Below are 15,279 nucleotides of genomic sequence, written 5' to 3' on the forward strand. Positions count from 1 at the left end.
TGAGTTGCATCAAAAAATTTCAGATGCTTAGTTGCTTTTGTTTTTGAAGGTCTTGCTCAGTCTGGCTCCTGGGGTTGCTTTGATGAATTCAATCGTATTGATTTACCAGTCCTATCAGTAGCTGCACAACAAATTTCAATTGTGTTGACATGTAAGAAGGAACATAAAAAAAGATTTGTTTTTACTGATGGAGATAATGTGGAAATGAACCCAGAATTCGGCATTTTTCTTACAATGGTAGGTATTCATTAGGTTTCTAATATGCCAGGGACGGGTGTACAATCTCTTCTAACGTGGTATGATAGATGTATTGCTAACTCTTATGTCAGTCAGTTCCTAGAACTCACTGACAGTTTGAGAACATTGAGCATTACTACAAAGAGAGTTTGCAGAGAGTTGATTACATCAAGTGTTTGCAATTAACAAATGCAGACAGAATTTTCTATACAAGTTTTTATGTCAATGTAAGATTGCTTTTGTGTGCTACATTTTGGTTCCCAAAGTATGATTTTTGCTACTTCTGGAGAAAAATGCTGCAGAAATTTAGGTAGGCAGTAAAAACAGAACCTGTAAGACAAATACAGATTTGAAGTGAAACATTTTTCATAAGAGAGGCTAAAATGCTGTAGAGATATGGAAGTGACTTTGCATGGCAATTCATTTTTACATGTGATTTAGAGCCAAAAAGCTATTTTTGTCTAACCAGATTATACACTCCCTTGCTTACTCTTCTGTATGTACGAGACATGGCTCAGCTTCAAAGCCTGTTCTTCTCTCCAGAACCCAGGATATGCAGGACGGCAAGAACTTCCTGAAAACTTAAAGATCAACTTCCGCTCAGTGGCTATGATGGTCCCTGATCGTCAAATCATAATTCGTGTCAAACTGGCTAGTTGTGGTTTCACTGCTAATGTTGTGCTGGCAAGGAAATTCTTTACACTGTACAAGCTGTGTGAAGAACAACTCTCAAAGCAGGTGATTATTTTCATGTGAGGAAAAATGATCTTAGGGCTAAACTACTTATGTTGTCACAAATTACGAGTATCCATGTGAAGTAAATCGAAAAGTTTATATTCACTAAGTAAGCTAAATGAGAATTGCAGCTTAGTAGTGAAACCGTCTGCTGTCTTGGAGGATTAGATACTGCTACAGGTTATCTAAACAAGAGTAGGACTGTCATTCAGAACCCTTATTAAGATTTAGCTTTAAAGAATGGTATTAATTAAGGCAAATGGATGGCTTATATATTAGTTGGTCTTATAGAGTAGATTGAGAAGCATTTGTTTTGTGCTGCCTGTGCTTGTTTAGATGTTTCTCAAATAAAACCAGTTTCCAAGGTTCACAGAGAATTCAAAATAACACTGCTAGTTTCTGAATAGTCCTTGGGAATCCTATATTGGCTCAAAGACTTGTGATTATGTTTCTTTTTTTTCTGACATGCTTTACAGTTTAGTAGATGATAGCACAGGTGGGAAATGAAGTTGCCCAAAGTCATACAGACAAAGACTTGTTGGCTGAGAGATGGCATTTGTGCCACAAATACTTCTTTTCATTCATATTTTAAATAATGAATGACAATTGTTTCAGCCCTGTTAACTTGGGGGAAATTTTTTCCAAATTTTTTATATCTTCTAGGTGCATTATGATTTTGGCTTGCGGAATATATTGTCGGTGTTACGTACATTAGGAGCAGCAAAAAGAGCAAATCCCACAGATACTGAATCTACCATTGTCATGCGTGTCTTGAGGGACATGAACCTCTCTAAACTGGTAAGTTCTGAGGACCTGGTAAATTACTGAAGCTGCACTTCAGATCTATGTGGTTTTAGACTGGATCAGATTGTTCTGTGACCTTTACACTGAAGTTAGCTTGGAAATGTTCCATTCTCTGTATGGTCTTATATGTACAAAATACACGGAGGCTTAAGGACAACACGCAGTCACCAATATGGTTAAAGTGAAGTCGTCTATTAACAATTCACACTTGCTTTATATAGAGCCTTTGTTTATATAACAATATCTTGCAGGTGGCTATATCTTGGCCACAAATCCTGTTCTCACAGAACTTCTGCTGGCTACATCATTATCCTGTTATTCTTCTTTTCTGTTGCCAGCTCCCTTATCTTTTTCCCATAGCTCATCTTTCAGTAACCTTGCAACTGGGCCTCAAGGCCCTTGGCTTACTCTAGCTAAAGCTAAATAGTCAGGATTGCTCACATGTCTGTTTTCTTCCAGACAGTTTCCCAACATTGTGTACTGGTTTTGGATGGAATAGTGATTTCCTATGTAACACCTTGTGTAATGTTGGGGAAAGAGTGAGCAAGGGGCCACAATGCTTTTAATTGTTCAGAATTTTTTACGTATTTCCCCTGCTACCTGTAGGAGTAAATGACCAAATAGGAGTCTATGTAGTAAGCTCTTTAGAACCTTTGACCTTAAGTATTTAGTCACACTTTTGAAGTAACTTGTTATATGTAGCAATGAATACCATCTCACCTGCCAAAATACCTAAAAACCCCTGTTCTGTTGCTGTGATATTTCATCTACTTTATTGTCTTTTTATACACTTTAGACAAATAATTTGCTATTTGTATAGATGCTATTGCTAAAATTTACTTTAATAAAGTTAGTCTGTATGTTAGTGTTTTATTTTCAATAGCTTTTGTTCATTGGAGGCATCACATGATCTCCTTCTTCTGTGTCCTGCTAGAGTGTTTAGCACCTAGAGTCTAGCCATAGATTTTTCCTTATGTTTTCTAATATTTCTGTTAGTGATTTTTTTTTTAAGGGCTACATTAAATAAAAAAGGTTTTAATCTTAGTTTTTTTTCTCCTCTCATTTTTACTAGATTGATGAAGATGAACCCTTATTCCTGAGTCTAATTGAAGATCTGTTTCCAGATATCCAGCTTGATAAAGTGGGCTACCCTGAACTGGAAGCTGCTATTGACAAACAGGTAATGTTTCTCTTGATCTGTGCTGCTGGGACATACCTGTCATGTTGTGGCATTTCAGAGAATTATTGGTGTTGGATCTACCCAGCTAGTAGTAATATATTTTACTATATTTTACTATTCATAGGAAGAGCGAACTTTTCCATAAACATTTACCATTGTATATTATTTTTAACCTTATTCTTGAGAATGCTGCTTATTGGTGATTGTGGTGTCCTCTGCTTTTCTTGTGAGTCATTTATGGTGACCAGTTTAAAATTCTTGGCTTTTTCTTAAAATAGTTTTAACCCTAAAAAGAGCTGAAAAATGTAGTTTATCTTTTAGTTTTTAAATACCTATGTATCTTCTCTTTTACAGTTTTTTATATATAAAAAAGCCTTTTAAAAGAGTATAGTCTTCTGCTAAGGATTATTTTTTTGATTGTTTTTTAAAAATTGTTTTAAAGTATCAAAATCTCTGAATGCTAAAATAGCAGTAGTTTGGCTTTCTGTCACTATCTGTAGGTGGAGGAAGCTGGACTTGTTTGCCATCCTCCTTGGAAACTGAAAGTTATCCAGCTTTTTGAAACCCAGAAAGTAAGACATGGACTGATGACACTAGGTCCTAGTGGTGCAGGAAAAACTGTTTGCATCCACACTTTGATGAAAGCCATGACAGGTATGGGAGTATTTCTATTGCAAAATGTTATACCATAAACTTTTAACCACATTTTTGATTCGTAGAAAGCCTCAGTTACTTCTCTGTGAGAATATGAATTGTATTTTTAGGAGTTTCAGAGCTTTACCCTACTTAAATTTTGATGCCTCCAATTAACAAATATTGATGTATATCAAGAGATTAGTTTTTCAAGTAATTACACAGCTTTTTATAATGATGAATTCCTATTAAACCATACATTTTGGTGTAATGATTGTCACATTCAAAAAGTTCTTTGGCTGTTGAAAAGAAATAACAAAACTAACTGATGATTTGCCTTCATAGACTGTGGACAACCACATCGTGAAATGAGAATGAATCCTAAAGCTATAACTGCTTCACAAATGTTTGGTCGTCTCGATGTGGCAACAAATGATTGGACAGATGGAATATTTTCAACACTCTGGAGAAAAACTTTAAGAGCCAAGAAAGGTATAATGAAAAACAATTCCCTCCAAAACCAAACAAGTTGCAGGGCACCCCCCTAAAGCATATTAGCAGACTTTTCCCCCCCTTTTTACTTACATGGAAGCATTGGAATATTACTCCAACAGCTGTATATTGTATAGTCTCTGTTCTGAATGTTTAGTGGTCAAACTGTGTAGTGTAGCAAATTCTGTTGCACTGAATTTTCTGATTTCTCTCTTTCAAATTATAGGCCCTTGTATGAAAGAAAGGTGCAAAGCAGGAGTCAGTTCTCCCACTGCTTGTATACGATAAATTTTGGTGTTATCAGGATTTCTATCTGGTCTCCAGCTGACATAGTGGAAGGCTGTGAATATTCTTTGTACCTGCTAGCCTGGCACATACCATAATCAGTCTCAAATTTTACTACATTATTTATTATTTAGGCAGACATTTTTTGCTCAAACAAATGCTGACATATATTCTTAGTCTGCTGTATTAGCTAAAGGAGAAGGTCTGATGATTTGATGCTATATGGATTCTTGTTTTGTGTGGGTATTAGTATGTGACCATATCATTAGGCCTTAAGGACTACAGGAAAAAAACTGATAAAATCCTGAAATTTTTGCATTGTCAGTTTTCATACCAAAATTCTTAGTCTTAAGAGATACACATACTGCTAAAATAGAAAATAGTTTTGAATTCAGTTGTATTGGATTTGTTTCACATCTACAATTGTAGCACCTTTGAAAACGCTGCTTAGCATTAACCATTGATTTTTCTATTTTTCCCCTCAACTTGAAACATAAATTAGCACACTCATGAGACTTCCCCAGATTCACTCTTTGTAACAGTTCTGTAGTGCCTTTTTACAAAGGGAGCTCCACAACGTCTTATGCCTGAGATGCCTGCACCATAGCTGTGAAAAAACTCTCTAAATATAAAATTATTTGCCTCAGAGGTGAGAAAGTTTCTCATGTGAAACCTTCTTGGCTCATATGTAGCAAAGCACAAAGCCAGCTAGGCCTGGATGGCAAGGACTCACTCTAAAGAGTGTGGGATGAGGGCAGAGGGGGGACCATCTCTGACTAAAGGGCCATTGGTTGGTGCATTGCAGGGCTGGGTACTTCTTAAGGGACAGAAAGTCAGAACCTAAGGGTAAATCTCTTTCCCGCCAGGGTCTATTGCTCTGTACCCAAGTGCAGTAAGCAGTAAAGGCTCAGACCTTACTGGGAAACAAAGACGGGTCTAAGATACATTTATGGTACTAAATGAAAAGAGATTAAAAAACTTCAAAGGGACCTAGATCAAGTTTACAGCCATAAGAATGAACAACAAAAATCTTCCCCTAATGAACCTCTTTCATTTGTGAAAGGGAGCATGCTATTTGAGCATGTTTTTTTCCAAATGTTCACAAGTTTCATTTAATCTCATTACATTACACAATCTCTTTGGGAAAAAATGAATGGTGGTTTTTAATATATCTATAGTTTCTCTCTTCTTTAAGTTGTTTATATAAACTGAAATAATTCTAATTTAATAAAATGTATACTTATCAATAGGTGACTTAAGTGAAGTACTTAAGTGAAACTGAGTGACGGAAATGGTAATTGTATTAAAAGCTGAGATTCTAGCTGTGTACAGAATTAGTTCAAAATTTGTTTGCAGAGAGAAGGGATTGATTCTTGAAAAAAACTAGAACTTTCTCCATAGGCATTTTAATATGTTATTTTGGATTATAGGTGAGCACATTTGGATAGTTCTTGATGGTCCAGTTGATGCAATTTGGATTGAGAACCTTAATTCTGTCCTGGATGATAACAGAACTCTAACACTAGCAAATGGAGATCGTATACCCATGGCACCGAACTGCAAAATAGTCTTTGAACCTCATAATATTGACAATGCTTCTCCAGCAACAGTTTCAAGGAATGGGATGGTATTCATGAGCTCATCAGTTCTCACCTGGAGTCCTATACTTGAGGTACAATAATGAAGTGATTGTCTATCTGTTGAATGTTTTACTAGTTACTTATTCAACACTTCAATGTTTTTGATTTAGGACCAAATTTTGAGACTTTTGCTATGAAATAACATAATCTTATAAATCATTGTTTAATGTAGAGATGTTTCTGGTAGTTTATACAAGAGTGAATAATAAATTTTTTTTAGGAACATAGTCAACATATTGCACTTTTAAAAACATGGTTCTTTCACTCTGGGACAAAATTGTATTTTAAGGTATTTTATACAATTGAAGAACAACTTATTTGTCAAAATACTCACTTCAAATCAAGGAAGAGGAAAGAGTAAGAAGACCAGTTCAGGACTCTAGAAGTCCTCAAAAAATATAAATTCTCATGATACTTATCCAATTTATTGCAGTTGGGATTCAGAACCAGAAATAAATTCAATGCAGCATCGAAGTATGTTATTTTTAAATTTATGAGAGTTTATATACATAGGGCAGTAGATGATTGTAAATATTAAACATAATACAATGTAACCTTATGTAATACAAGATAATGAGGTTGCAAGTGTAGAAAAGGATCACAGAAGAACAACACAGTTTAGGTTGGAAGGGGCCTCTCTCGATCGTGTAATCGAAGGCACCTCACTCAAAGAAGAATCGACTAGAGTGGGTTGCTCAGGTCTGTGACCTGTTGAGTTTTGAAATGGAGACTCCAGAAGCTGACTGAGAAGCTTGCTGGTGGATGCATTTTATGTATGAAATAAATACATGAAGAGTAAATGAGTGCCATTCTGCCACACAGATGTGAGAACATGTTTGGGTAACTCAAAGAAGCAGTTTATTACTTTGACCTAAAGGCATCAAAAAACAAAACCTGTTCTGTGATTTGAGAAACAGGTAGTTTTAATAAGGTCAAAAATAAGCCATTGGAAGTACTGAGATGCACAAGAAAAATACTACATACACTAGCATACATCCCATCCTAAAATCCTAACCTTTTACTGCAACTGTCAGACATTTTTGGGGTACCCTGTATCACTGCTAGAAACTAGTGTTGTGCAAAATATATCAAGCTTATGTTTGGTACATGTGATATTTTTTCATTGCAGAGTTGTGTATCTTAAAACAGCCACTTTGATTAAAAGGTATTTGATAGGAATGGTTTCTGTGCTGTTGAAAATTTTAAAGTGCCTTTTTATTCAGTATCCATGTTTAACATCTAACAGAGAATACGCATACAGGTAAATTTTTGACTTGTTAGAGTTAGATTTACTGATAGTTGCATGGGGTATTAAATTTATTTCCTCACCATGCTTTGTAACAGGGATTTTTGAAAAGACGTTCCTCCCAAGAAGCTGAAACTCTCCGTCAGCTGTATTCTTCATCATTCCCAGACTTACACCGCTTCAGCATTCAGTTTCTGCAATACAAGACTGAGATGTTGGAAGCCTTTGTGATTATGCAGAGCATTAATATGCTGCAGGGGCTTATCCCACCTAAGGCAAGGAAGTGTGGATCTTTCTATATTTACTTGATCTAATGGAGATAATTTTCAATCACAGTGTTGTGTAGAGAGGAGATTCTTTGATAACTTGGAATATAAATGAAGGTGCAGGTTAGTAAGCTATACCTTCTTTTTCTTTAGAAAATAATAGCTAGGATATGCCCTCTTTCACATTTGGATTTGGTGTTAAGCACTGATATGTATCATACATCATACATAGCTTCAGGTTTTTTTGGGTGGATTGTTATCAGATTATAAACTAGAACTTAAACAGATAAAGTAATGTGATGGATAATTAAAAGTGATATTTTACAGAGTGCTTTTCTGTATTTTGTGGTATACTTGGTATTTATATCTACTTGATATTCAATTAGGAAGACATCAGTAAATTTAAACATGACTGAAGGCTTTTAACTTGATATTACTAATGATTATTCAGTAGAATTTTCTGACTATTGAAAATGAAAACCTAACTCTATCCTTCAGGAGCAAGGAGGGGAATTGACTCCAAAATATTTGGAAAGGCTGTACATCTTCTCTCTTATGTGGAGTGTAGGAGCATTACTAGAACTAGAAGACAGATGCAGAATGGAGCACTGGCTTCGAAACCATTCAACAATAAAACTTGATCTTCCCTGTATACCAGAAGGCAGTGAAGATTCCATGTTTGATTATTACGTGGCGTCTGATGGTTAGTAACCCAGCTGGGTGGTGTGGTGTAAAACTTAACAGTAATTTAAAAATTGTTCTTTTATGGAACTAATTCAGAAGTTTTTTGTAGCTGACCTTCTTTTGTGTTCCCTAGCAAGTTTTGGGCTACACTGACTTTACTGGTGATGTGTATAGCTTTTTCCCTGTTCCCTTTATGAAATCAGAATGTAGATATGTTGCTACAGAAAGCTGCATGGACTTTGTACCAATGAATTTTCAAGTGAACAAAACAGACAACCCCGTGTCCTGGTCATAATTTGTGTATAAAAGAGGAGTATGCCTCTTAGATCCAACTTGAAAGATAATTCTATAATTTTTGTCTGAATTTACAGAGTGGAATTACTATATGTGAGACAGAGGCATTGACGGATGAACCAATTCAATGGAAAATGAAAGAAACAACAATGCGTTGAATTTTCAAAGTATTTACTTAATTTCTTTCTTATTAGGTACATGGATGCACTGGAATACACGTGTTGAAGAGTATATATATCCCAGTAGCAGCCCTCCAGAATATGGCTCCATTCTTGTGCCTAATGTTGACAATGTGAGAATGGATTTCCTTATTGAAACCATAGCGAAACAGGGCAAGGTATTTCTTCTGTTTTTCAAAAATAAATAGTGCAAACAGTACACATGATAAAGTTTTAGAATTAGAAGTAAAATATAATTAGAAAGGAATATTTGTTTATTTTTTAATATAGAATTTTAATTCTGGAAGCTGATGTTCATGTAAATATACTTGAACTCTTTAATCCCTGGTTCCAGAATTTTTGTCTTCCCCTCAATCAACCTTTCTGTAGTAGAAATAGCCTTAACTACAGCTGAAATCAGGTCAGAACAAAAACAATTGTTGCATGTTGCTGTAGGAGAGGGGCAGCACACAGGGGGCCATTACAAAGTGTATGTACCTTTAGGTTATGCAACCTGTTGTTCACTAAAACTGTGTCAGGTAAGCAGGATAGTGTAAATAACACCAGCAATTGAAATCTTTCTGATACTGAGGCATGTTAAGCAGTAAATCCTTCTCCAATTAATCAATTCCTTTTATGAACAATCCATTCCATTGTTAAATTATGCTGACATGACCATTAACTTCAAGCATATTTAACTTGTGAGACCTGAGCTTGAGATGTTATCTATTTTGCTCCCACATGTTAATTCTCTCTGTGCTGAGAATTAACTTGATATAACATTTTTGGTTTAATTTCAGTTTAAAAGCTAAATGGGATTGTTGAGGCTCTGCTAATACACTCAATTCTTGCATTCCACCTTATTTCAATGTTGCCTTTGTTTAGGCTGTCCTACTAATTGGTGAGCAAGGAACTGCAAAGACTGTTATTATCAAAGGTTTTATGTCAAAATATAACCCTGAAATACACATGGCTAAGAGTCTGAATTTTTCATCGGCAACTACCCCATTAATTTTCCAGGTATAGTACTAATTCACTTTCTAATACAATGTAACTGGATCCGGAGACTGTTCTGAGAATTTGCCAGGAGGATACTTCTAAAATTGTTTCATTCTGTTGAAAATGAGTACAAACAAACAAACTAACAAACAAACAACAAAAAAAAGCACCTACTTAAGTAGACTAAGTGTTCTGAAACATGATATAAAAGTTTTTTGTAAAAACCATGTTCCTTTCAACTTCTTTGGTAATTATTGAGCTGATTTTGGACAATTACAGTACCATGAATATTATTTGCTTCATAACATTTAATGCTTTTATGTTGAATATATGAATTCTCACTAACTGGACAGAGCTGTCAGTGACTTCCCTCAGATTTCACTAAAATCGACATGTAAAAATAGATACTACCCACAACAATCTGTCATAAAAAGTGTGCTGTCTACAATTTAAATATCAGTAAATTAAATTGCTCATTAAAAAAGTTACATATGCAGTACAGCTGCTCTAAATAGAAATATAAAAACTTAAATCCTGAACTGTATTGGCTGTCCAAATTTCCACTGAGTTACTTGGAATTATGACAAGCTTCTTTGACCTGTTGGCAATTTATTTGGGAAATATTTTTAATGTGATTTGGTATTCCAAGTCAAAGCAAAGACTGTGCTGTATTCAGAAATACTGTCTATAAGCCTGATGCACAATTTAATGCCTGGTTCTATAGCACAATAGAAACTATTAACATGTTTAATATACAAGTATGTAGCTTTGATCTTACTGTCCTAGGTACTTTTCCTTCTACTGATACATAAAAAGTAGTAGTAGTGAGTAGTGTTGGCTCACTTTTTTTTTTTTTTTTAAAAAAAAACAGATGTTAAGTCTATTGGTGATAGATGATAGTCTGTTAATCATCCAGACATCTGAAATTGTCTTGCAAGTCTAACAGTCAAGTTTCTGATAACAATCTAGACCAAAGTATTTTCTGCTATGACATGTGCTTTTAAATTACTCTGATTTTCTAAAACCAATGATGCAACTGAGGTAAGAAGGCTTTCAAGGCTACTATACAGGAGCCTAGGCACAATGTAAGAATTTAGATATCTAGACTTGGTTTAGATGGTTTAATGAGCTTTCACTTGATATAGAATAGATAAAAGCTAGACATTAAGAAAAATGGAGCAATGGAAGGATGATGTAAAGACAAGTAGTGGTAAGTCTAAAACTAAGGAAAATTATTTCATCAATCCTGTTTATGTATGTGGGTTTAATTATCATTGTATGCTTTATGAAATACATTGATATCTAATAGAAAGGTCTTCAAGAATAACATCTTTCAGATCTGACAGATTATTAGTTTAATCTTTGTTCCTGTAAACATCAATGCTGCTGATAAATGAAAAAAAAAGAAGAATTTGAAATGGTTTCAAACTTACGAAACTGTTAGGCATGGTTGTCTACACTAGACATTTATTACATCTGGTATTGACCTAATACTGTATAGCATAAGATTTAAGACATTCTAGTTGAACTAGTGCAATTATCTTCAGCATATGTGTTTTCTCAACCTTCCTTAGTAAAATTCTGTGTAGTAAACCATCATTATGTTTAAATGATTGAATCGTGTATGAAAGGAAGAGCTTTTTTTAACTGCAGTAATAATTGCTTTTTAACAGCGTACAATAGAAAGTTATGTGGACAAGCGCATGGGAACAACTTATGGTCCACCTGCAGGCAAAAAGATGACAGTCTTCATTGATGATGTGAATATGCCCATAATAAATGAATGGGGAGATCAGGTGAGTTTGTAAAAGAGGAAAAAAGAAGGCAAAAGGTCCTCTTTCTCTTTCCTTGATACACTGTAAAACAGGCTTTTCTTCTCAATCAAGCAGTAAGGGTAAATGTCATGATCTTTCAAATGGTCTTTTTTTAATGTACCCATCTAGTTTTATATTGTCATTAGTCAGTTGAAAAGAAATATAGTGAGTACAAAAATCAGACAAGTCCTTAAAACATGCCTGTATAATTAAAATACTCTGAATGCTGAGAAGCGATTTATCTGCTTTGGAAAAAATTGAAGTAATCAAAATATTCATTGGAAAGATGTCTCCGAAGTTTATTGCTTTGGAAACAGTAATAATAATTAAAAAAATATATAATCCTAGAAGGTACTGTTTGTGGGATGTTTTCAACTGGTCAAACAGAAAAGCAGGGGGTCCATTTGTGGCTAAGAAGTTATCTTACAGTTTTTTCTATGGAAGTAATTCAGTGCAGCACAAACATGACCAGGTACGATTGTTCAATGTGGAAATTTTATCAAAATATTTGGTAGCAGATACAACATATGACGATGGATCAACTAGGGCTTGATTAGAATAAAATGGAAATTTTGTGTTCAAAGGGAGAAGTACACAGCATTCAAGTGAGAATGAATTTGAATTATTAATTCTAAGCTAGGGATTCCCCCAAGGAGAAAATAATGGTGTACAATTTGTTAGGCTTTTCAAGTACACGAGTATGTTTTGTATTTCATTAAATTGTACGTATAATATTCTGTTATGTAATACCTGGTTATTTTACAGGTCACTAATGAGATAGTTAGGCAGCTGATGGAACAGAATGGACTCTATAACCTGGAAAAGCCTGGTGAATTTACCAACATTGTGGACATTCAGTTTTTGGCTGCCATGATCCACCCAGGAGGAGGTCGCAATGACATTCCACAGAGGCTCAAGAGACAATTTTCTGTGTTCAACTGTACTCTGCCATCTAATTCTTCCATTGACAAAATTTTTGGTAAATGGAAATTGGTTTTGTATCCATCCCCATTTTGAAGATTTTCCCTTATTCCTCCACTTACAAACTTTAGGATTAAAATCAAAGCTAAATCCCCCTCTGATTTTCTTACCAGTACATTTTCTTTCTGTAGTGACTTCTCACCTGCAACTTCATCAATCTGTAAGTTTTTAAGGTTCAGTCACAAATCTCAATCTTGTTGCTCAGGTTAGAAAGAATGGCATGAGGCCCATTTTCAGTTTTCATGAAAATACTGGGGACTTCCTAAGGTGCTGCTGGTGCTATGAGTGACTGAAAAATTAGATCATATTGGTCTCAGAGAAGAGATTGGCAGTTCAAAGGCTGTGAAAGCTGTTTTTGTAGACATAAACCCATTTTTGACAGTTTGTTAAGGCCTAGATACAGAGCCAGCTAGTGGCAGAATGGTGTTAAGACTGGGTGAGTCAAGAGTTGAATGAAGAGTGGAAAGCTAATTCAATGAATTAGAAAAGTTTCTGGGTATTAAGAATAATTAAAAAAGAAACTTAAGGTCGTATCTCTTGGTGTTGTGCTTTTGTCTTCTGGAATAATCTTTCAGTTGTCAATTTTTTCCCCGCAGGTGTAATTGGAGAAGGTCACTATTGTAGTGAGCAGGGATTTTCAGAAGATGTGCAGAAAATGGTAGCCAAATTGGTTCCACTGACACGTAGACTGTGGCAGATTACTAAACTGAAAATGTTGCCCACACCAGCCAAGTTTCATTATGTCTTCAATCTTAGAGACCTCTCAAGGATTTGGCAAGGTATGCTGAACACTACAGCAGAAGTGATCAATGAACCAAAGGTAAGTGCAGCATATCAGTGGACTTATTACAATTATTGTAGCAAAGAAGATGAAGAGCCTAACTTCTTGGCATCCGAGTTTGCTTTAGAAAAATATAATCTCTGGCTAAAAAAGTTTTTCAGTGAATTTTTGAGTCTAAGGTGTTTTAGTACAGCTTTTGCAGTGCCAACTGAAAAGAGAACTTTGTTTCATAATAAAACCCCCTTCTTTTGACAGAGGAGCATTTGCTTCTCTGCTTGTTCTATTACTGACAAATGTGAGGTTTTTTTAAAAGAAGCAAACAAAGAAAATTCTGAGAAGCAATGAATTTAGTTTAGCCCAATGAAAGTGTACATATATTGAGAAAAAATTGACAGTTCCTATCTCTCCACTAGTTTTTTGAGGCTTTCCAATATTAATATCTGTCCAACAAATGGTTTCTGGCTTATGGCTTAAAAGAAAGAAGTAGTAATGAGTCATAGTGATATGGGGTTTTTTTCTACAATTCACCTTTATTCCAGAAAAGCTCAATATTTTTTAATGCAACATTTATCTTTTAATTATTTGAAGGAAAAGTCATTTCATGTTTTCAGCACTGAAACATGATGTTCTGGAAAAGAACTTTCAAGGTATTCTTGGAGAAGCAGTTATACAGTTGCTATACATTTCTTGTACAGTGTATATATTTATACATTATATTAGCTCCTGAGTTCTACTACATCTAAAATTTAGCTTCTAGAATTGATTTTAGTTTCTGAAGCTAAAAATACACGGCACTAAGATGATTATATGTATTCTCAAATAATGTCTTTCTAAGTCTAACAGCTGATCGAGATCTGATTGTATAGTTACATATTAGTTCTATGACTTGACATAGTATGTATCATTTGTGCAAAGTGCAAACAAGACATCTTCAAGGAGTAGCTGGAATTTTTCTACTACTGTGTAATAAGACTGTAGAATTAAAACCAGTGCTGCTAGGATTAAGAACCTGGAAGGTTTTCCTTCTCCATCCTATGATTAAACAAAAGAACTCTGAAGGTATATGCATTGTGAGAAGGAATAATATAAGTACTTACACGTTATTATTTTTTTTCTCTCTAAATACTTTGGATATGATATCGAGAGTGACATCTGTGTTTGGCATGAAATTATTCATGCCAAATACATGATTATAGTATTCTACTATTTTCTTCACACATCTTATGCTCAATGACCGGTTCAAGTAGTCTGTCAGTCCATAAGCATGTGTCAACAGGTATGAATATGGTTTTAAAGTTATGAAAATAAAATTTTAATTTGGTGAATACTGTCTGTTTTGGAATGCTACATTAAAGCTGCTTGCACAGTTAACTGAATTTAAATTAAGATTGGGAAAAAACTGGAAGCTCAAGGTATGTTTTCTACTGTAAATATGATTAAAAATTAGTTAAATAAAAGCATGTTTTTTTTAATTGTTACAGCTTTGTTGCAAGCCTAATCTACAGTGCTTTTTTTATTTATATAGGTACTGTTAAAACTGTGGAAGCATGAATGTAAGTGTGTTATTGCTGATCGTTTCACAACCTCAGATGATATAAACTGGTTTGATGCAGCTGTGGCAAAACTCATTGAGGAGGAATTTAAAGAAACAAAAGCTTTGCTGGATCCTGAAACAGATGCCTTCTTTGTTGACTTCTTAAGGGAGGCACCTGAAAGAACTGGTAAAGATGGACCCTGATAGCCATGACCTGGAAATATTTCTTAGTTGATGCAAAATAACATAAAACAGTTGTCTGGGTTTGGGGAAAAGTCAGGAAGTTAGGATGATTCCGTTATCTGTTCATACCACTGTAATTACTGATCCCTAGAAAAGACAATGTGTGCTAAAGTGCCATTTAAGTCTCTCCTTGGGTAATTCAAATAGTCAGAAGGCCATGATAAAAGAGGAGTAAAGGTTAGGAAATGTCTTGAGTGGAAGGCATCAAATAGCAGTAAAAAGCAAAGTGGTGTGACAAAGTAGTCAAATATAACTTTAAGTAATTTACTAAAC

At 34.8% G+C, this 15,279-nt stretch overlaps 1 protein-coding gene across 1 annotated transcript in view; it reads left to right on the top strand.

The window, feature by feature from the left end:
• Positions 1 to 15,279, top strand: part of DNAH5 (dynein axonemal heavy chain 5) — a 122,049-nt gene that overhangs the window by 66,600 nt on the left and 40,170 nt on the right. The window contains exons 37-51 of the mRNA XM_071736666.1: positions 50 to 237; positions 781 to 975; positions 1,636 to 1,770; positions 2,849 to 2,956; positions 3,457 to 3,610; positions 3,935 to 4,081; positions 5,797 to 6,038; positions 7,351 to 7,527; positions 8,017 to 8,221; positions 8,691 to 8,833; positions 9,540 to 9,674; positions 11,327 to 11,449; positions 12,233 to 12,446; positions 13,045 to 13,268; positions 14,755 to 14,950. Of these exons, the coding sequence (XP_071592767.1) occupies positions 50 to 237; positions 781 to 975; positions 1,636 to 1,770; positions 2,849 to 2,956; positions 3,457 to 3,610; positions 3,935 to 4,081; positions 5,797 to 6,038; positions 7,351 to 7,527; positions 8,017 to 8,221; positions 8,691 to 8,833; positions 9,540 to 9,674; positions 11,327 to 11,449; positions 12,233 to 12,446; positions 13,045 to 13,268; positions 14,755 to 14,950 (2,586 nt within the window). The remainder of the gene's footprint in view (positions 1 to 49; positions 238 to 780; positions 976 to 1,635; positions 1,771 to 2,848; positions 2,957 to 3,456; positions 3,611 to 3,934; positions 4,082 to 5,796; positions 6,039 to 7,350; positions 7,528 to 8,016; positions 8,222 to 8,690; positions 8,834 to 9,539; positions 9,675 to 11,326; positions 11,450 to 12,232; positions 12,447 to 13,044; positions 13,269 to 14,754; positions 14,951 to 15,279) is intronic.

This window comes from Heliangelus exortis, chromosome 2 (genome assembly GCF_036169615.1).
Source record: "Heliangelus exortis chromosome 2, bHelExo1.hap1, whole genome shotgun sequence".
NCBI classification, from domain to species: Eukaryota; Metazoa; Chordata; class Aves; order Apodiformes; family Trochilidae; genus Heliangelus; species Heliangelus exortis.